Source organism: Eptatretus burgeri, chromosome 14 (assembly GCF_056783735.1).
Source record: "Eptatretus burgeri isolate ZD-2024b chromosome 14, Ebu_testis_v1, whole genome shotgun sequence".
Lineage (NCBI taxonomy): Eukaryota > Metazoa > Chordata > Myxini > Myxiniformes > Myxinidae > Eptatretus > Eptatretus burgeri.
The window spans coordinates 52174751-52198405 of record NC_140974.1 but is presented as its reverse complement, the minus strand read 5'-3'; the positions used below and the strand labels follow the sequence as shown (position 1 = coordinate 52198405).

General features: G+C 44.8%; 1 protein-coding gene across 4 annotated transcripts in view; it reads left to right on the top strand.

The window, feature by feature from the left end:
* The window catches only part of LOC147013201 (globoside alpha-1,3-N-acetylgalactosaminyltransferase 1-like), a 52470-nt gene extending 29103 nt beyond the window's left edge, over nucleotides 1-23367 (top strand). For 3 of the 4 annotated variants that reach the window (XM_085855806.1, XM_085855807.1, XM_085855805.1), the window contains 4 exons: nucleotides 8730-8765; nucleotides 9070-9204; nucleotides 17990-18275; nucleotides 22905-23367. In XM_085855806.1, coding sequence (XP_085711932.1) covers nucleotides 8730-8765; nucleotides 9070-9204; nucleotides 17990-18275; nucleotides 22905-23321 — 874 coding nt within the window. In that variant the 3' untranslated portion in view covers nucleotides 23322-23367. Of the gene's footprint in view, nucleotides 1-3322; nucleotides 4387-8729; nucleotides 8766-9069; nucleotides 9205-17989; nucleotides 18276-22904 lie in introns of those variants that run through there. The other variant, XM_085855808.1, reaches the window with a different exon arrangement.
* The last annotated feature ends 288 nt before the right edge of the window (nucleotides 23368-23655 follow it).

Sequence of the window (23655 nt, the reverse complement as noted above, 5' to 3'; positions counted from 1 at the left end):
CTTTACTGCTCCGCTTTGTCTGTCTGTGGCTGCATCTACACTCGGGTTTGGTGTGCGACAGACGTTCTTCTGGACTAGTGCGGAGTGCACGTTTCCATGAACCCTTGCAAAGTGTTTAAGCAGGAGATAACGCGCCGACTTATAAGGTGGATCCCTCAAGTGTAGGTTCCCCCGAAAAATTATAGGTTGCGTGGTCGGCCGAACGCGCCAGGTATTGTGAGGATGTTGGTCATCATCTGCTCTCCTTCCTTTTGGCTATCTAATATTCATTGGGTTTGTTTTTGTGCATTCGTGCGTGAGTGCTTGCATGTGACGGTGGCTGTCGTAGCATAAGTTAAGATCGTAGAAGATATAACAGGATAAGTGTGCTCTGTGTCTACTTTTGTAAATTGCTTGCCTTTTGTCACACCCCATGCATTCCTTGCAATAACTACTGTACAGAATAATAAACCCCATTCACTGTGCCACATACCTTTCCTCACCTGATTGTAAATAAATGCTTTGTACAGAAATATTCCTGACTCGTTTTTGTCTTTTCATTCATTGGTCCAGCATGGTCCATATCCTAGCCGAGCCGGGACGTTATCCCCCAACAATCTGTTTCCTAGCTGGTACATCCTTGGCAGTTACGCTCTGCTGCATCTGATCCGGTAAGGTTATCCAATTTGAACAAAGTGTACCGAGGGCGTGTCCCCAGTAATTAGATCACGTGACCATTAGGTAACCGGTTTCCATTGGATGGAGGACCCTTTGTCACGTGGTTGAGTTATTGGCGTTCACGGTCGATTGGTGACCCACCGAGTCACAGAGTTATCCGTGTGCAAGGGCCTGCGATTCCAGAGCGTCTGGTGGGAACCCGAGGTAGCTTCCCCCCATCGTGGTCTTCTCACCCCGACCCCGGGTTTCCAACAATATGTGGCACAATATCTCAAAAAGTTATGGACAGATTCAGACGATACTTGTTGGAGAGGTTGGGAGTGTGATGAGGACAACTTCATTTGATTTTGGAGAATATTTTGATTCAGATGCGAGAGTTTTTATTTTATTTTATTTTTCAAGTGATTCTTCACTACTTTGATATCAGCCAATAACTATTGTTATGTTTGTGGGGTAGATGGAGGATTTTCCAAGGAAAGATAGGATCGGATAGAGTTGTTTGGCCCGTGGACATGTCGGAGACATCTCGATGTAAAATAAGTGGCGAGATTTTGAGCTTAAGTAATACTTGTCACCACATGGGGGGTGTTGCGATGTTAATTCGATAGGGATTGAGGATAATTAACCACAGTATGTAATTGCCTTCCTGTGACCTTCTCCTACGTTCTTGTATTACAAACCAGCAATGAAAGAATTACGTTTTTGTAAAGGCCCAGTCACACCTTGACGTTTTAGCCAGCTTATGCCGATTTTTCGAAAATTTGTCTAAAACGCTGGTACACGTCGAATACGTTATGGGTAAGTTTTGATAACATTGAGAGCACGCTGACAAACACTGCCATACGTCGTAGTACGCTGGCTTTAAACGTTGTACTTTTCGGTTGTCCTCAAATTTTCCATGCTTGAAATTTTAAGACTTATGCCAGCGTATGACTCACACGTTCCGCATGACGCTGGCCATAAGTTGAAGGCACGTCACGCGATCGTTGACACACGTCGACACGCGTTACTTGTAAGTTACTTATAAGTCGAAACACATCGAGGTAATGTTTAGCGTACCCGAAACTTATTTATAACCTATGAGTAACGTGTTGTACTCACGTTACGCAATCGATGAAACACATCGACACACGTTACTTGTAAGGTGCTCATAAGTCAAAACACATCAAGGTAATGGTTAGCGTCAGTGTTCCAGACTCCCTGTTTTTATTTTTTTATTTTTTTTCTTCCTTCCTTCGGTATGATGGTAATTTTGACACTTCGATTTCTATTGCAGTTATAATATAATATAATTAATAGGCTGCCGCTCAACGATTTAAATCATAACTGTACTGTACACTGAACACCGTCATACCGAAGAAAAATAAAAAAACGGGAGTCTGGAACACTGACGCTAACCATTACCTTGACATATTTTGACTTATGAGTACCTTTCAAGTAATGTGTGTCTGTGTGTCAACGATCGCATATCGTGCATACAACTTATTCCCATCGCATGCGGAGCATGTGTCATACAGCAAGTACGTCGTAAAATTTTCAACATGTTTAAAATTACAAGACGTAATCCATTTAGTAAGACGTATGATAGCGTACTTTAGCATTCTATTCACGCATACCAAACTTACCCATACCGTATTCGACGTGCGCTAGCGTTTTAGACGCATTTTTCAGAGGTCGGCATACGCTGGCAAGATCGCCAAGGTGTGACTGCGATGTTGACACTTCCATTTCTGCGGCGGTTATGATTTGAATCGTTGTGCGGCAGCCTTTTCATAACCTACGCCACGTCATCGTCGGCGATGCGTGCAGAGCGCTATGCATAAGTTAGACTATTGTTGGGCATAGGTTGTGTAGGCCGACAACAGGTTCAGCATTCGTTGGTATAAGTTATCTACAACACAACGAAACGTTCTATGTCCGTTACTAATACTTTATGCATCAGACCAAGTCGTTATGAATACGTCCGAATCTTTTTTAAAAACATCAAAAGTTCAACGTCAGCCAGCGTTTTACATACATTTTAATACGTTGCCATTGCTGGCTAAAACGTCAAGGTGTGACTGGGCCTTAACCACAACAACCATTACAACTGAGCTGCATGACCAAGCAGGCAAGAAGCCCCACCTCCAAGGGTAACGGCGGGGTGATGTCATGCCCCCGAGGCTGATGATTGATGGGTGTGACATAATTAGGAGGAAGAGAGCGTGAGAGGCCACCTGAGTCAGAGGATCTCGCTTTGCTCTGCTCTCGGAATGAAGAAAGGCTGCACGATTCTCGTCTTTGTGCCGTGTGAATTTACAGTGTGCTGAGCAAGATGCCAGCCATTGACTGTTCGGCTGAGCCATGTAGTGTGTACATTTCTGAGGAGGAAAGAAGAGTGTGCCTCGTTATCTGGTCACAGGGTCTCAGAAATTGTCTCATCGTGTGGTCCATTGTTGTGAGCAGACCGAGTGTAAAGAGGAATGGTCAGGATATTCGCTCTTAAGAATAAGCTACACTGTGGTTCGTGAGCCCTGACGTCGAGTGCCATCTCCAAATTGCCTCCTGTGTGTTTTCCTACCATGAGAGAGCAGCTCAGCAACATTTTGCATGAGGTTTCCCACACGCTGATGACTCGTTTCGATCGTCAAGTCCTGAAAGATCACTTCTGAACCTAAAGATAAGTGCTGGGAGAAAGGGAGGATTTTTCTTTTATTTATTCTTTTCCCCTTGTCCGTCTTTGTGCCTGTGTGGAGGCACCTCAATTAAATTTAGATTTAGGTTACATCATGTCTTGATATGTCCCATTACAACTGTTGATTTTTCTGGTTAATAAATGATTGTTTATTCTATTTGATTGTGCTGTGCACACATCTGTTCCATCCGTCGCTCCGCAAGTGCCGCCTGCCCTCCCGCACGCGTTATAATCTCTGATAGTTATGTGTCTGCCTCCGAAGGAAAACCACTCAGCAATCCGGGCTGGTCGGTGTTAACTGTCCCTCCACCACAATTGGGTCGGGGGGGATAAACCTGAACCACCATATCCACGACAGTATATACAGCATGATAGATATATAGCATTAGAAAAAGTTGTGGACAGATTATGACAATAGTTGGTGCATGAGTTGGGTAGGTGATAAGAACAAGCTGATTAGATCTTGGTTCAGGTCTGGATGGAGATCCAGCCCATCAGGGGGATGCAAGATGTAAACTGTTCAGCTTGTCGGAGGTATGCACTCCTACTAAGTGCCATTCTCGTTACCTTCACCAGAGGAGAGGGTATTGTGTTTGGGTCCATTTGTTATTTGTAAAATCTAAGATTCACAAGTATGTTGGTTGGTTTATCTCCAGTCTGTGATTCTGTTTATTTGTCTGTTTGTATGTCAATCACCTACAAGTCACAACTTTAAACCGAGCTTCACAAAACTTGGTCATAATCAAGAAACCTATTGATTTTGAGAGCAAAAGGTCAACATTGGCCAAAGGTTAACAACTTTGTAAGATTTCTAAAATCCTAAATTTTACTGTCTGACTTGAAATTTGTAGTGGATTTGCATATCAGGTCACTGAATTCAACCACCAATTATTTTCATTGTTAAATTTGTTTGAGTGCTTTCACAAGTATTGTGCTCTGCATGACGTCTTTCTTGTTTGTTTGTCTGTCTCTTTGACTGCACAGAACATGAGAATAGTGTTGCGGTTGAGGAAATTCGCAAACCACCATTCAGGTCCCGTAGGTGAGATATCTCTGTAAGTACATGTGTAGTTAGCCCAAACCCGTTGTTTAGAGGGAATAAATGTGATTCATTCAGCCTGCGACGCATTGAGATAGCCGTTTTTCTGTTCTATCTTTATTTTGAACCAACCACGTCTCAACCGCCATCACACAACAACCACCAACCACAACGCCGCTTCACAACAACAGCAACGCCAACAGCCACGACCTTTATCTTCACAACTTGCTCCCGCAAACATCGCATCACTGCCATTCCAAACGTCGCCATGGCCATAAACCACCACAATAAACCCTCCACCACCTTCACCTCTCCTTCTGCGGCCATTCCCGCACCACTTGTGAACGCCGAGCGTCAGGCTGTCCTGGCCTCGTACGGGACGCGCGCCGAACCGCGAGTGCAAAGTGCGGCCTTTCCGAGGAGAATTCGGATCAGGAATGATACACGCCCACTTCTGATCCGTCCAATCAGCAGGCGCGGGGCGGTTTGGCCCCGCCTCCAGGCGCGTCGGAGTAGAATCGGGATATGCAAATTCTCGGATCAGGGGAGACTCACGCCCCTTTTCCTCCGTCCAATGGGCGAGCGTGGCTCCACCCCCGAGCTCGTTCTGATCCAGAAATTTGCATATGGGTTCTCCTGCCGGCCGATAAAGCGCCGGGCACGGGGCGAATTGGTCGAGTCAGGCTCGGAAGAGTCAGTTTTGGAGAGCAGAGTGTGGCAGCGGCAGAGTGTGGCAGCGGCAGTCAGTTTGAGAAGTCAGTCTGGAGAGGTCGGAGAGCCGAGTGGAGCTCGCAGTCTGTCGGGGTTCGGAGTCTGTCGGGGAGCTGCAGAGAGAGGAAGCCTGGAGCGCGGTCGAGTCGGTTTTGGGGCAGAGTCGGGTTGGAGCGCGGAGTGAGTCAGGAGGCGAGGGCGTACAGGTGGTTTGCTGCAGTCGGCTGAGGAGAATTGGGGAAGAGGCCGAATAGCTCGGGTCCGAGGCAAGGAAGGCGGCGGTCGTCGACGAGCTCGAAGTGGAATCGCTCGTCGCGGGACCCAAGCAAGCCAGCTATCCTCTTTCCCCAGAGCATCAACAATTCCCTCCTTTCCCCCCCCCCCACGCTGAGATAGTGCGAAAAGGGGGGCCCCGTTCCCACCCCACTCCAAGCAGTGCCAACGAAACCCGCAAAGGAGCGTGGAGTCGGGGTGACGCCGCGCCACCACAGTTGCGGCTCATCACAAGACACGGGTAGGATCCACCCGGTCTCGTGGACCTGACCGCTCTTTCAGGTCCCGCGCAAATATTGGCCCACAGGACCCGCCTGCCCCCTTGTCTTTGAGGATGGCCGTTTTCTTTTGCTTTTGAGTAAATGTGTTGTCGGTGCCGTCTGTAAAGTAAAACTGTGTAAGTGTTGCCGTGTGCTCGCGTAGTCGGTAGTAGATCTACATTGTTGTGTTTCTTTTGTAGCATTTGCTGTAGGTGCATAATTGTTGTAATTGTATATGTGTGCTCTCCGTGTGCCGCGGAATAAATGTGCATTATGTTGAACTGTTTTCCATATTTCGCTTCGTCTTTTCTTTAATTGAATCTCCATCTTGCTTCACGTAAAGGGTTGGTAGTGGGCTTAATACGTCCGATAATTAATCGGAACCGTCGAGGCCGACAATAACACCGCTCGGTTATCCCGCTATTACGGAACGGGTCGCTTAAGTGGCCCGTGTCCGGAGTCGACCTGCGGCGAGGTGCGGTCGCCCGGTCTACCCTCCGCGTGGGTACTTAGGTAGGTCGAATTTGGCGAACAACCCTATCCCACGCGGGGGGCCGATTGGCACGATCGTGGTGAGGCCGAAAGCCTCACCCGTGACTAGCTCCCGGCGTTAGTCCGAGAGGGTCACGACAGAATTGTCCGTCCGGTGGGTGACGTGCCGCGATTCGAGTTACGTGGCCGTTCGCACGCCGGCGGGCGCGAATCCGCGACAATATGTATTAATTACTTTCGACCTTTACAATCCCAAGAACCCCTAAGAACTCGGAAATCCTCTCGAGCCTTCAGAAGCCTTCGACCCTTTTAGGTCCTCAAAGACCTTTAAAAGTCCTGAAGACCCCCAAGGCCCTTTAGACCCTTAAAACTCCTTTAGACCCCCAAAAACCTTTTAATATCCCGAAGACGCTGAAGACCCTTTAGCCCTCAAATACCTTTTCATATCCTGAAGACTCCTGAGACCCTTTTGATCCCCAAAACCCTTGAGAACCATTAAGACCCTCCAGACCCTGTTACATCCTTTAGAGCCCTTAAACCTTAAAGACCCTTTTGATCCTCTTAGATCATTTAGAACCCTGAAGACCCTGAGACTCCTTTCTACCTTTTAGACATTTAAACCTTCACACCTTACAGACCTTTTCATACCCTGTAGACCCATTTGACCTTTCTACCCTTTTTAGATGTTTTAAGACCCTTTCGACCCCCTTCAGACAATTCCGACCCTTTAGACCTTAAATTACACAACTTACACTCCTTCAAATTTTTTTTATAAATATTTCTTCGACACTTTGGAGTCTTTCAACCCCTTTTTATGAACCCATTTCAACCCAGGGCTGGATTTAGGCATGGGAAAGCTGGGCAGTTGCCCAGGGGCCTCCACAACCAGGGGACCTCCACATATTTAATGAAAAAAAAATTGTAAGGAAAAATGTATTTGTGAGTGCCTGAATTGTTGTTGGTAGTTAGTGGAACAGATATAAGATATTCATCTATAACAGATATAAGATATTTATCTTATCTCATTCTCTATTTTATATAGAAGTTTAGATTCTTTGTTCTTGAAAAATATACTTTATGGATGACTGTAAATATGTCTTGTTATCTTTTTAGTATTCTAAGGTAGGGTGGGCCTCCACTACTGAAGTCTGCCCACAGGCCACCATATGTTTAAATTCGGCCCTATTTCAACCCTTGAAGATTTTGACCTTTTCAGACTGTTTGACCTTTCCACCTTTACAGATTTACAACAAGACCATTTAGACCATTCACATAGGACTGTACATCTTTCCATTTATTTGCCACACATAATACACCACACAAAACAAGTACTGGCGAGGGTCCGCAATTAAATCTCTGATTGCTCTTTCATGTTTTTATCTGTATTCTAGCCACAGTCATCCCCATTAATTATGTTTTTTCTCAACCCATTATGAAATGTCCAAATGTTTTTTTTTATTTTGGATCCAGTACGTTTTCTGGGTCTCCTTTGATAGACACTGCTGCTATATAATGTTTAGTGTGGATATCATTGTGACAATGTGTATTCTGTAAAAGAAAAAAAAAACACTTCATCCCTCAAACGTGGCAAAATACAGTAGAATCTGGATAATAAGCATATATGACAAATAAGCGCACATGGGTTTTCCTATTTGATTTCTCCTAGAAAAATAAGCGCATATAAATACGTTATCACAATACTTTAAAAACTAAAAATATTATCAACTTAAACACAACTATTCCGTGTTTTATTGGCATTGATAGATGAACTAAAGTCCGAATTTCTTACACGTCTGGTACTGGTACTTCCAAGAGTTGTACGTTCAAAATGACATTTTTCATCAAGGTCGTAAAAGGGCTTTTTTCATCATGATTAAAATGGACTCGTCAGTGAAGTGTCGATCACACACCCATGAAAAGAAGATCGAGATTATCACATTTTACAACTCTTGTACAAACCAGGCCCATACGTGTAATGAATTCAGACTTAACATGAGGACTTTGATGTGAATGGTGAAGAATGAGGAAATAATTGTTCAGAGTGCGAAAGGTTCGAAGAAGATAGGGAGTGGAAGATGGACCTTTTACCTGGAGATAGAAGACAAACTTGTTTTGGAGTTTAAGTGGATTTAAGTTTAAGTGTAAGTTTAAGTGGAGTGGACGTGCTCAAGGACTGAAACTGTATTTGGTATTTGTTTCCGAGGTATGGACAATTAAAATTGCAATGATGTAAAAACTGACATATATGCAACCAATATGAACAACTTTTACCATAAAAAGCGCATGTCATGGATTTTTGAATATGTATAAGCACATATCGCCTGGTGTTTGCTTAGTGGTTAAGGTGGCTTTTTTGGGACCTGAGAGTCCTGAGTTCAAGCCCTTGTCAACCATTGAATTAACACCAGGTGTGGTTGAAATAAGTGCTGTCGGGCTTTTTGAATATAAGTGCATATGTTCCACAAAATCTAAAAATAGGCGTGTATGCTCACTGTATTATCCAGTTGCGACTCTCGCACAATTAAATTGATTGCTGAAGGGGCATCTATATATGTGAGTGAAATTATGACTCTGCTGTGCAATCAAAATAAAAGCCTTTCGTTTTTTCATTTTATTCCTGCAGATTCAACATGGATGAATTTACAGCAATTCAACAAACGTAGGTGAAGGTTACTTTGATGCACAACTAATTTTACTAGGAGTGACATTAATTTCAGTTTGTGTTTAAGGGAATGTTTCATTCATTTGTGTTTTTTCTTTCTGACAACAAGGTTTACAAAGCAAATGTCTTTCTCGTAACTTATAAACCCATAAAGTGTCCACAGGTTACAAAGTGATGCTTGCCAAACTGAAAAAAGCTTTTGTTTAAAACCACACTTTATTGTGCTGTTGGAATACAAACTCTTGGTTGTTATCTCACACATGGAGATGGCTATTCAGGTCTGTCTTGTTTTTCATTTCAGTCGAGTGGATGTTCTTACACTGACCCCTTGGATTGCACCCATCGTGTGGGATGGCACCTTTGATCCCGCTGTTGTTCACGCCCTTCACCCTCCGGACAATCTCTCCATCATCCTTGCTGTGTTCGTTGTTGGAAAGTAAGATGACAAGTGCAACTGAATTTGGCCCCGGCTAATTATCTTCTTCAATATAAATAGTATGCTTATTTCCTCCACCACCGAAGGCGAAGGAGGTTATGTTTTCACCCCTGATTATTTGTCTGTTGGGTAGTCGATCTATCTTCCCTTATTGTCAGGTTTTCCGTCGTTATCTTGGGTAGTCGATCTATCTACACTTATTGTCAGGTTTTCCGTCGTTATGTTGAGTAGTCGATCTATCATCCCTTATTGTCAGGTTTTCCGTCGTTATGTCTGTCTGTCTCTCTGTCTGTTGGTCTGTCCAGGCCAGTACGCCGTTAATCGTAGGCCACCTCCAGGCGCGTCTGTGTGAAATCGATATATGCAAATTCTAGGATCAGGGGAGATTCATGCCCCCTTTCCTCCGACCAATGGGCGAGCGTGGCTCCGCCCCCGAGGTCATTCTGATCCGAATATTTGCATATTAACTACTCCTGCCAGCCTATAAGAAGGCGAGCGCAAGGCGAATGAAGAGAGTTGAGTCGGGTGGCGAAGTCATCGGTGTGGCAGAGAGTTGGGTTCTGCAGTCGGCTGAGGAGAGTGTCATTGAGTTGGGTTCTGGAGTCGGCTGAGAAGAGTTGCGGGAAGAGGCAAAGGAGCTCCGGTCCGAGGCGAGAAGGTGGCGGTCGGCAACGAGTTCGCGGTGTGGGATCGCTCGTCGCGGTTCCCGAGCCAGCCAGCCATTCTCTTCCCCCAGGGCATCATCAATTCCCCCTTTCCCCCACGCTGAGATAGTGCAAAAAGGGGGGCCCCATTCCCACCCCACCCCAAACGTCGTGCCAACGAAACCCGCGAAGGAGCATGGAGTTGGGGCACAGCCACGCGGCCACATCTGTGGCTCGTCCGCCAACGCGTCACGAGGACGCGGGTAGGACCACCCGGTCTCGCGGGCCTGGCCGCTCCTTCAAGTTACGCGCGCATATTGGCCTACAGGCCCGTCTGCCCCCTTGTCTATGAGGGTGGCTTCTTTCCTTTGCTTTTGAGTGAATGTGTGTTGGCGCCGTCAGAGCCTGGTGTTGGCGCAGTGGTAAGGGCAGCGGCTTGGGATCCAAAAGGTCCTGAGTTCAAGCCCCGTTGGACCACTGAATTATTACACCAGAGGGTTGACTCAGCCTGTCATCCTTCCGAGGTCGGCGAAATGAGTACCAGCAAACTGGGCCGGTGTATACCCTGGTTAAAATAGGTGTACCATATCCCTGTGTCGTAAGAGGCGACCAGCGTTGCGTCAGGAAGGGCATCCGGCGTAAAACATGTGCCAAATCACTATGCGGATCATACAGATGATCCGCTGTGGTGACCCCTAACTGGAGCAGCCAAAAGAAGAAGAAGAAGAAGTGTGTTGGCTCCGTCTGTGAAGTAAAACTGTGTAAGTGTTGCCGTGTGTACGCATATTCGGTAGTAAATCTGCGTCATTGTTTCTCTTGTTTCAACTGCTATAGGTGCATTTTGACTGTTTGGCTGTATATGTGTGCTTTCCGTGTGTCGCGTAATAAATGTGCATTGTGTGAAATGTTTTCCCATTTCGCTTCATCTTTTCTTTAATTTACCCTCCATCCTGCTTCACGTAAAGGGTTGGTAGTGGGCTTAATATGCCCGGTAATTAATCTGAACCATCGAGGTCGACGATAACACCGCTCGGTTATCCCGATAGTACGGAACGGCCCACCCAAGCGGCTCGTGTCCGGAGTCGACCTGCGGCGAGGTACGATCGCCCGGTTTACCATCCGCATGGGTACTTAGGTAGGTCGAGTTTGGCGAACAACCCTATCCTACGTGGGTGGCCGATTGGCAGGATTGTGGTGATGTCAAAAGGCCCACCCGTGACTGGCTCTGGGCGATAGTTCCCGGAGGGTCACGACTGAATTGTCCGTCCGGTGGGCGACACGGTCGCGAATCAAGTGACGTGGCCATCCACACCCCGGCGGTCGCGAATTCGCAACTATATATATATATATATATATATATATATATATATATATATGTGTGTATATGTATATATATATATATATATATATATATATATATATATATATATATATATATATATGTATATATATATGTATATATATATGTATATATATATGTATATATATATGTATATATATATGTATATATATATGTATATATATATATGTATATATATATGTATATATATATGTATATATATATATATATATATATATATATATATATATATATATATATATATATACATATATATATGTAAGACTGGTGTTGGCTTAGTGGTTAGGGTGGCGGCTTGGGATCCCAGTGTCCTGAGTTCAAGCCCCGTTGGCTGCTGAATTAACACCAGGGGGTTGACTCAGCCTGTCATCCTTCCGAGGTCGGCAAAATGAGTGCCAGTGTACTGGTCCCGGTGTATGCCCCGGTTAGAATAGGTGTACCATATCCCTGTGTGTCGTAAGAGGCGACCAGGGTTGGCGTCAGGAAGGGCATCCGGCCATAAAACATTGCCTCAAGAAAAAGCCAAACCCCTGCACAGCAGGGAAAAATGGCTGTAAAAACGGTCAATTTATATATGTATGTATATATATATATATATGTGTGTATATGTTAGATATATCGATAAGTTCATGTGTAGTTAGTCCACACCCGTTGTTTAGAGGGAATATGTGTGATTCATCTGGGCTGCGACGCTTTGAGTTAGCCATTTTTCTTTATCTGTCATTATTGTGGACCAATCACCCCCAACAACCAAATCACAACCACCAACATCGCCCCCGAACAACTACACCAAACCGCCACTACCTTCACCTCCACAATCCCACCCTGCAAGCATAGCCTCACCTCCATTCTCAAATGACGCCCGCCAACAATCAAACCACCACAGCAAACCCCCCAGCACCTTCGACTTTCTCCTTCCACAACCATCAACACACCACCTGTCATCACCGAACGTCGTGCTGTCCAGGGCCCGTTCGGTGATTGTTACCAAACGCGTCGAGCCGTGAGTACAAATGGATGCCTTTACGGGAGAGGAAATCGGATCAGGGGAGGTTCACGCCCCCTTTTCCTCCGTCCAATGGTCGAGCGTCGGGCGGTGTGGCAACGCCCCCAAGCGCGATGCATGTGGATTCCTTTTAGAAGGAAATTCGGATCGAGAGGCTCACGCTCCCTTTTTGCCCGACCAATGGCTGAACATCGGGTGGCGTGGCCCTGCCTCCAAGCGCGATTTGATCCACGAATTTACATACGCTCCTCCCCCGGTCTATAAAGACGCGAGCACAAGGTAACTCGCGGCTGGTCGAGTGAACACGGAGGTCGTTGTCGAGGTTGTCGTTGTTGGGTCGTGGTCAAAGTCGTAGTGTCTGAGTTGTGTGTTTGCGGGGATCGGACGGCGAAGGGGACGGAGCTCGGAGTTCAGGTCGAGGGCCGAGTCGTGGAATGAAGCAGGGACGTGGAAGAGGACTCAGGGGCGAGAGTTCGCCAGAGTCGGTGCGGTCCCAAGGCCCCGCTAGCGGGACGGAGCGTCCGCCATTCCCCTCTCTACACCCCGAGCATCAACAATTCCCCCATCCACGCTGAGATAGCGCCAAAAAACCCGGTAACCCCGTCCATTCCCCACCCCAACCGTGGGGTCGACCGACCAACACACGCCTAAAGGAGCTCACCGACCATGCCAGGGGCACTGACATTGCGGCTGGCCCGCCATCGCGCCAGGAGGGCGCGGGTAAGACCCCTTCGGTCTCGTGGACCTGGCCGCTCACCCAGGTCCCACGTACATTTGGTCCACGGACCTGTCTGCCCCCTTGCCTATGAGGGTGGTTTTTATTTGCTTTTTGTGTAAATGTGTGTGTGGCACCAGTCTTTTAAGTAAACTTGAATAAGTGCTTGTATATTGCTTTATTCGGTTGTAGCTCTGCGTTGCTTTCATTGCTTTGACTGTTATATGTGCATTCTTACTGTATGGCTGTGAATACGTGCTTGCCTTGTGTGTGTGAAATAAAAGTGCTTGTTAAATTGACCGATTTCGTTGCGTCCTTTCCTTTGTTTGAAAGTGCCATCTTGCATCACGGAAGGGATTGGTAGTGGGTTTAGACACCCAGTAAGTAATTTGAACCATTGAGGTCGGCGATAACTCCGCTCGATTATCCCCTTAGCACGGAACGACCGCTTAAGCGGTTCGTGTCCAGAGCCGACCTGCGGCGTGGTACAACCCCTCGGTAGGCTACCCGCGCGGGTACTTAGGTGTATCGACATTCGGCGATTCACCCTATTTCGCGCGGGTTAAATGCGGACTGGGTTGTGGTGAAGTTTAACCCCCCACACGTGAGTGGCGGTAGTTCCAGGAGGGTCACGACTGAATTGCCCGTCCCGGTGGGCGACGCGGTCGCGATTTGAGTTACGTGACCGATGGCACGCCGGGCGGACCAGAATTCGTAATATATATATATATATATATATATATATATATATATATATATATATATATATATATATATATATATATGTGTGTATTTATTATATATATATATATATATGTATTTATTATATATATATATATATGTATTTATTATATATATATATATATATGTATTTATTATATATATATATATGTATTTATTATATCTATTTTATATATATATATATATTTTATTTAATTTTTTTATGTAATTGTAATAACAAATTAAGAAAAAATCCAAACTCCTTTTACATGACATACCACACCCATATGATGCATCCAAAAACCCATTTCATTTCCCTCTCATGTGCCCCCACCTTTGACCCTCTCCATCCCCAAAATAAAATTTCCACACCTAACCACACCCACCGCGCTCCTCATTTCCCCTCACCAATGACCCACACCTTCTATTCCCCCACCATCCACCCTTCCCCACACACACATGGTGAGGGTGGTGGAGTAAGGGAATGGGTGGGTCATTGGTGAGGGCACACTCCCCTACTTCCCTTCTCCCTCCCCTTGCACCCTTTCCTTTCCCCACCCCTCCTTTTCCTTTCTTCTTTTCTTGTAATTGAGAATTAAATAATTGAAAACAAAACATAGTTAATGCTTAAATAAATATGCAGTACATGCTACTACACATTATAATAAAAGGTGTTTTCTTCCTCTGAGTGTTTAACCTTTCCCATTTCACAGTATGGCTTACTTCACAAATGTCATGCTTTTACTACTACAACTACTAATACGCATGCCCAACGAGGGGATGTTGCGACCCCCATAACTTCTGCCTTCTGCCAACATTCATGTTGGCCAACGCCAAACTCATTGACACACTGGTGTAACCAAGAAAGTCTTGGGCGTCTTCGAGGACAGCGCCCAGTTGGATCGGGTCAGTGACCATGGTAAAGATTCGTGGCAAATGCCAGGGAAATATATGCCGGTATATGTTCATTTAAATGACAGATGTGTCCAAACAGAGAATAGCGTCTCCTTGCAATATCGAGTGTGATGGGGCCTCGTCTAATGATCTCACAAATAGTCCTTTTTGAAACTTGGTCAGACAATCATACCCCAAGGATGTGACATTGACATCGCATGTGGAAAGCTTGTAAAGTATCTTGGTCCTTTTTCAAAAGAGTCCATGTCTCACGATTATAGAGGAGAACAAGTAGGACGCATGTTCTGTAAATGCAGAGCTTTGATGGTAAATTAAGCCGGTGCTGTTTCCAGACAGCGTCTAGTTGCCCCATGACAGAGCCAGCCATGCCAATTCATCTATGCACATCAGGGCTACAGTATTCACATGAACGAATGTTGGAGCCCAGGTTGGTGAACTGATCCACAACGACACCAGAGATAGGTACTGGCAGGGGAGAAGGATCAATGGTAACATTTTGTGCTTTGGTTTTTTGCCATGAGGGTGCATAGTTGTATCATGGCAATTGGTAATCGCTTGCCAAATCAGGTGTTCCGTTGGAGTGTTTGTTTGAGTGCTTAAGCCACTTACTGAGCTGTACAGTGCAGTTCGTGTCCCAATCGGGATGTGCAGTGGACAGTTACTTCAAGGTAGAGGTACGGATGCAGCACACACGGACGTGGTACATATGAGAAGATTTTGATCTGTACGGACTCTCTGCGGGTGTGTGGGCATTTCATGCCTGTAACGGGTGCCATGTTGGCAAAGATTTTTCCCATATCTTATGGAGGTTCTATCAGGATTTCCTTTGTCCTCACGCCTGTTTCTAAAGCATTTGGTTATCGGATTTGCTTTCCAAAAGTTAAATGTTTCTATTTGTGAGTTTCAAAGCAAAATACATTTGATAATGCTCGATTTCTGAGCCATTTACTGTATTAACGTGTTTTCTAAATTACCGAGCCAAATTTTTTTCTTCCACTCGTCACACGTAGCTGTTTATAAAAAAATTAATGTTTGCAAACATCTCCCTGAAACGTCTGAATAAATGTGACGTAATTTTTCGGTGAAAGCTACTCAAGGTTTCTGCGTTGTATGTGGTACGCACAGCAGTGGGTAATTACACTGATTCCAACCTGCCGATTCCCGATAAATTGCTGATGTCGGGTGTGTGTGTGTGTGTGTGTGTGTGTGTGTGTGTGTGTGTGTGTGTGTGTGTGTGTGTGTGTGTGTGTGTGTGTGTGTGTGTGTGTGTGTGTGTGTGTGTGTGTGTGTGTTTGTTCACAAAGCATAACATATTCTCTCTGATAACTCCCCTACCATATATATATATATATATATATATATATATATATATATATATATATATATATATATATATATATATATATATATATATATATATATGTCTCTCTGTCTCTCTCTGGACGTATCCGGATGTTCATTATATCTGGCAGTAGTTATGTCCGGGCGGTGTTCGTCTCCAGATGGCTTGGCTCCGGACGTGTCCGGGCGGTATTTATATCTGTACTGCAGTTTGTCTCTGAGCCGTGTTTGTAGTCCAACTGGTATGAAATCGGCTTCAGACATTAATTTGTTTCCATCTTCACAGTTGTTCTATGCAAAATCGTTTTGATGAAACAGTATGAAATCATAATTAACGCTCCACCGCACATCTGCCTTCTCTTCCTCTCACCTCACACTGTCTTCCCTTCCTCCACCCCTTCTCACTCCTCCTCCCTCCTTTCTCATTTCCCCTCCTTTTCACTCTTCCCGCTCTCTCTCCCCCAACCCTCTCTCCCTCTTTCCCCCCTCTGTTTCTCCTTCCTCCTTTCAGTATTACCGTCAGCAAAGCGACGGGTGGTATTTGCCAGTAAGAGAATAAAACACTTTGATAAACTACAAAGCAACCAAATATTTATTAGGCTCTCTTTTTTTAGCATAATGGCCTGGTGTTGGCTTGGTAGTTCAGGTGACTGGCTTAGGACATGAGGGGTATGAGTTCAAACACCTGTTCACTGTTGAATTAACACCAGGTGGGATTGACTCAGCCTGTCATCCTTCTGAGGTCAGCAAAATGAGCACCAGTGTATTGGGGTAATAACCATTTGGAGTAAGCTGTGTCAGAGTGGTGACTTGTCCAAGACTGTTCTCCTTGCCAATGAAACTGCCTTGGCAGCCCGATGTGCCTTTATGGCATGAAAGGAATGGTATTATTATTATTATTATTATTATTGTTATGAGTTCAATGACCAGAGAGACCGTTGGTCTTTACAATTAATTAATTAATTAATGTAAAGATTGAAAGATGTGCCAAGATGATGAGATGTTAAATGGCAAGATATCAATATGGGGAGAAATGATGGATCGATGATCAGCAAGGTTTTCATTGCCAAGCTGTGAAGATTTATTTATTCATACGCAGCCAGTGGCTACTTGGCTGGATCATTTTCTGGGGACATGGCTGTGCCGCTGATGCAATGCCCCTGTTACCAGCACGCTGGTACTCATTTCACCGAACTTGGAGGGATGGCAGGATTCGTCAATCCATCTTGTATTAATTCAACGTAATGACAGGGGGTTGAACTCAAGACCCCAAGATCTTAAGCCAGCCACTCCAACCATGAAGCCAACCATGAAGCTGTGAAGATGCTAAGATGGGGAGGAATGGGGGTGATATTTTGGGAGGACGGTCAAATAGTCTTTTCCTTTTCCCACATCACTTTCATTTCATTTTGGAGGCGGGGTATGTTCCATAACTCTCATTTTCCTACTACTAAGCCGATTACATTTTGGTTAAGGTTCCGATGCAGATCCGGCCATTCGGTGAGATACAAAACATAATGTGTTCCGGCTGGCAGAGGTGTGTGTCTGGCGAGTGCTGTTCTAGTTACCTCTGCCACCAAAGTTGAAGGAGGTTATGTTTTCACCCCTTTCTGTCTGTTTGTTTGTTTGTCTGTTTGCTTGTGTGCAGGATATCTCAAAAAGTTATTGACGGATTCAAATGAAACTTGGTGAAAGGTTGGGTGTCTAACCATGACGAATTGATTCAATTTTGGTGAAGATCCGAATCTGGATCTGGATACAGGATTTATTTAATTTTAAAGTGTTTTTCACGATTGAGAGATGGGGCCAAAAATGATATATAGCATGATCTTGCAAAAATGTATTGATTGGGCCCGATATGATCTCCTGGATGAGGAATTATGTGGCGGAGGTATGCGCTCAACCGAGTGCCCTTCTGGTTTGTCATGTTTTCAGTGGTTTTAGTTTTTTTTCAAATCTTTTTTAAAATGGAGACTTTGATGCATAGATGTGACACAAATTTATAACTGAGTTTTCTCCCTCATGTGATAGACATTGGGATTGCTAAATATTGATTCTTGTTACTTTTTCTAAAATACCTGCAGCTATTGGTCATTTCTGCAGCCGTTTCTGGAAAGTGCTGGGAAGTACTTCATGCCCGGCTATAATGTAACTTTTGTGGTGCTGACGGAACGTGTGGGTGAGAATGCACCAACGGTATCCCTTGGTGGCCCTGGCCGCACAGTGAAAATGATGCAGGCGGAGAAGTTTGATGCATGGCATGAAAATGCTCTCCGGCGTATGCCACGGCTGCTGCAGATGCTTGAAGACAATGAGTTGCACTTTAAACCGGATTACTTCTTCACCATCGACGTCGATATGCTGTTCAAGGTGTGTTCCACAACTCCTGATATATCCCAGTTACTTTACATCAATATATTTTACTTAAGACTGAAGGGCTTGAAAATCCTGCCTGATCTGAAAATGTAGGCAAACTTTGACCCATCTCTCCATTGGACTTGAATGCAGAAATCACTACTCTTCTCACATAGTAGCAGTAGAGGTGTTGCATTTAGCAGCAGGCTATACTTGGTGAACTGGTTGATAAACGATCTACAGATTGGCAGACAATTACGATACTGCATGATGTGGCTTGATGTCAGTACAATGACGACATTGGGTTCTTCCTTCGTATGACTTATTTTGACCGAGACCATAAAGGCCCCGTCACACCTTGACGATTTAGCCAGTGTATGCCTGACGTATGCAAAATTTGGCTAAAACGCTGGCACATGTCGAATACGTTATGGGTAAGTTTGCATACGTTAAGAGCACGCTGGCATATGTCGTAGTACGTTGGCATACGTCGTAGTACGCCGAGGTGTTAGACAAATTTCCCATGCATGAAATTTTTCGACGTATGCCAGCGTATGACTCACACGTTCCGCATACACTTGGCCATAATTTGTAGGCACGTTACGCGATCGTTGACACACGTCGGCACACGTTACTTGTAAGTTACTCATAAGTCGAAACATGTCGAGGTAATGTTTAGCATACCCAAAACTTATTTCTAACCTATGAATAACGTGTTGTAAGCACGTTACGCGATCGTTGACACATGTCCACACACGTTACTCGTAAGTTACTCATAAGTCGAAACACATCAAGGTAACGGTTAGCGTCAGTGTTCCAGACTCCCTGTTTTTTTTTTTCCTTCGGTATGACGGTGATGTTGACACTTCGATTTCTAGTGCGGTTATAATATAATATAATTAATAGGCTGCCTCTCAACGATTTAAATCATAACCGCACTAGAAATCGAAGTGTCAACATCACCGTCATACCGAAGAAAAAAAAAAACAAAAAAAAAAAACAGGGACTCTGGAACACTGACGCTAACTATTACCTCGACTTGTTTTAACTTATGAGTAACGTGTGTCGACGTGTGTCAACGATCGCGTAGTGTGCCTCCAACTTATGTCAGCGTATGCGGAACGTGTGTCATACGTCGAGTACGTCGAGAAATCTTCAACATGCTGAAAATTTCTCGACGTACTCGGCGTATGACGACGTATGTCAGAAAACTACGACGTATGCCAGCGTACTACGACGTATGCCAGCGGGCTCTTAACGTATACAAAACTTACCCATAACGTATTCGACGTGTGCCAGCTTGGTTCGGCAATTTTTTCATATGTTGGCATACGCTCGCTAAAACGTCAAGGTGTGACAGCGGCTTCACACTTCGATGTCTAGAGCAGTTATGATTTGAATCGTCGAGCCGCAGCCTATGAATAGCCGACGCCACGTGATCGTCGGCGATACGCTGCCGCGCTATGCATAAGGTAGACTATCGTTGGGCATAGGTTGTGAACGCCGACAACACGCTCAGCATTCATTGGTATAAGTTAACTATATGTGATTAAAACGTTATGTGTACCTTACTAATACATTATGCATATGTCCAACACGTTATTATACGCCCAAAACTTAAAAAAAAAACATCAATAGTTCAGCGTACACCAGCGTTTTACATACATTTTGAGACTCTGCCATACACTGGCTAAAACGTCAAGGTGTGACAGCCCCTTAAGTGAAGAAAATATGATATAAGATTTCAGAATCATAGCAGATGAACAATTGGGGCTGCAATTCAACATCTAATCTGATTTTCTACAAGGAGAGGAGATGTTTGCTGAAGAAGTTTGCAGAGGAAAGAATATTCTAAATGTCATATTTCCTTCCAATCAATACTTCCATGCAGGAATTGAGGACTTGGTCACAATACCAGTACACAATAATGCTCTCTTTCTGAATAGTATTGTGGGATATTTAATGTATTGAAGAGAGGAGGAGGAGAGGAGATTGGGACCATACTCTGTGCAGAGCGTTGGTCCTGCTTCAGCAGTCTCCTGGGCTATTGGGCAAAATCCTGGATGGGGCGCCACTCCGACACAGTATAGCAGCATGCTGGCACTCATTTTTCCTCCCTTGGAAGGATGACAGGCCGAGTTAACCCCATCTGGTATTGATTCAACAGCTGAGCAGGATTTGAACTCGGGACCCTTGGATCCAAAGCCCGCCATCCCAACCATTAAGCCAACACCAGGCATATTGAAGAGAGCTCACCAGTTTATTTCCAAAATTGAAGCATAGTCTATTATTTAAGCTCAAGCCCACAAAGCACCAAGATGCCATCCTTTATACATAACTTCCACCAGGAATTCAGCATTTCAACAAACTGCATCTAAATAGAGATATTGTTGTGGTGCCGGGTTCTGTGACGAGGACAACCACTAGACGGAACAGTTTGGCCATCTCCCATCGAACACCGGAATTGAAGGTCATCACTCAGAAAACTCCGAAGTCGACGGGTCGCTGAATGGACCGTGGGCGCCAATATTTCAACCGCGCGGTTGGAGTCTTTTTGTCTGATTCCAATTTACCTAAGTAGCCGCGCGGTCTAGCAACCGGGGAAACCACACCCTCGGCCGGCTTTGACCGAAACGAGTTGCTGTTATCGACTTGGATCTGGCATAACTGAGCGGGAATTACCAAAGCCGCGCCGGCCCAAATGACAATTTACGGCAAATCGGCCTCCCTAATTCTCAAGTCCGAACTACACTGGGTCAATGAAAGAAAGCACAGACAACGAACTGGAACATTTAACAGTTATTTATTTACAATGTAAGAGGGAGGGAAACACAGAGCAGACTTAATCACGAATATGAATGCAGGCAAATGTACAATGGAATCACTGAAACAATTTCTACTTATCAGACTGGCCACAGACAGACACACACACCCAAAAAGTAATGGAATTCGTGCGTCTTTATTCGGCCCTTCAGCTTGGGATGGAAGGCGAGCTGAGGGTCAGAGTCTGGCCGGGTACCTGGCCGCCTCGTGCGGTTTTACCGACTCGCACTTGTGGAGCTCGGAGTCCATGGACGGGAACGGGGATCCCAGCTCGAGTGCTCCAACACAACCCACCATGGTGGGAATCGAACCCACGACCCAGAATCCAACAAGCGCACGATCCTGGCTGCCACGAACGACGATCGACGACACGAGCACCACGTAACACCGCAGCCATGACCACCATCACAACGAGCACCAACACGACTACCGACCACCAAGGAACCCCGAAAAAGACCAAACACACCGCTGAGACAGCTCGCCACCTTTCTTATCTCTCCCCCCGGGCGGGTGGAGGGATCCGCTCTGAGGTAACTCGCCTCCACATTGGTCGGGCGATCGGTGTCCTCCCCTCATTGGACGAGGCGAACATTCCATCTTGCTGGGGCGGAGTTGGCCCTGAGGTGATCTCACCCCTGATTGGACGGGGGGAACATTCCATCTTTCTGGGGGGGGGGGGCTCTGAGGTGATCTCACCCCCACCTATATCCGTGGCCTCGAACACGTGTGTAATGGTGCTGAAGGAGTGCAGGGAGATTTAATGCAGTAGACTAACTAGAAAAAAACTCGCAATGCACACATGAAATTCCCATTCGACATAGGGGAGAGATTCGAACTATCCACATATACTTATCGAAATAACTAAACTTTGGGTCAACCCTAACAGCTTGGTTTTGATCAAACTTGGTACAAGTATGCATAAACCTATGTCAGTGCAGCCATCCATGATAGATTATTTGTCACTAAAAGGTCAAGGGTCAGAGGTCATATTAAAACGGTTAATGTGATTACAAAGCTTGATGAAGGCGGAAGCATATCAGTCCACTTTTTTCTGTTTTTTTTTCTGCCAGTGTTTGAGCTTGAAGATGGCTGGGACTTTTGGAACGAAATTTTGCATCAAGAATGGGAATAAAAAGTATGCAGGGTTGACAATTTTTTTTGACATTGATCTAATTAGACATTTTAACGTTTTTCACCATAACTCTTCAAAAGTTTGCCGAACTGGAACAAATTACCCTCTATAGATATCCTCGAGTAATGTTAATTTAGCATTTAATTGACATCATACTACTCTGAGTTAAAGTTCAAGATCAAATGGTGCGCTGAAAAAAAAATTAACGACTTGTCATCACTCAATTTTGCCAATGCGGAATCTCAGACCGCTTGGCCTTCCAAGATGTTCTTGCATCATAATAGTGTACCTGCATTGAAATTGTACACCTGATGTTTCCTTGGTGTCCTTGACCTTCCTTTTTCGGATTGTAACCTAATGAACAAATAACACCTTTTTAATCATAACTTGAATAATTTCCCTCAGATTTTCATGCTGTTGAGTTTTATGGAGAGATTTGAGCTAGTGACACTTTTTTTTTTTAATTTACACTCTATCCCGAAATGTTGAAGGTCAAAGTCCGATGGCCATCATGGGATTGTGGGCATGAGGGATGCTTATCCTTGGTGATCGCTTTATGATCACCAATTATTTATAATTTTTTTCTGCCATTATTTTAAATTATATTTTAACAGAATTGATTCTTGTGTCTTCCACTCTTATTTCACCCTTCATTTTCCTTCTCTGCTCCCTTTTACCTCAAATTTCAGGCTGAAGTTGGGCCAGAGATCCTCTCCGATCTTGTGACGTTCCTGCACCCAGGTTACTTTGGAACTTCCCGTTCCCACTTCCCATATGAACGACGGCAAGCTTCACTTGCCTACCTTTCACAAACACAGGGAACGTTCTACTTCGGTGGTGCATTTTATGGGGGACAACCCGAGTCTGTCATTGCAATGCTTCGGCAGTGCTGGGCTAACTTGCAGGATGATGCCTCTCGTGGCATAATCGCTGTCTGGAATGAGGAATCTCATTTGAACCACTATTTTGCATTAAAACGTCCACCCACACTTGTGCTCTCCCCCGAGTATTGCTGGGCATCTAATTGGCCATTACCTTCACAGGTGCACTTTGCACGTGTGTTTTCTGTTGCTAAAAATAACCAAAAACTTCATGGAAAACGCTAAAGTTTCCCAAAGTTTATCCATTAAAATAAGTCACTGTCAAAAAACATTGAGGTGTAACAAGTTATTCTTTTCTTTATCTCATAATTTTGCATTTTTGTTTGATAATTGTGGTGCAGTGAGGTGTTTTGGAAAAAATATTATTATTAATTCAAGAAATTAGAAAAAGACGAAGCGATGACTTGTAATACCAAAAAGTAGAGACAAGGGAAGGATTATTGCAGAATGCAGTGTTGTTACTCGTCAAGTTCATGCAATTGGACTTTTGTCAAAGATGAAGAAAGCAGGAAAAATACACTGTCGTGTCCAAATGGTTAGCCCCTACCTGGACAGATAG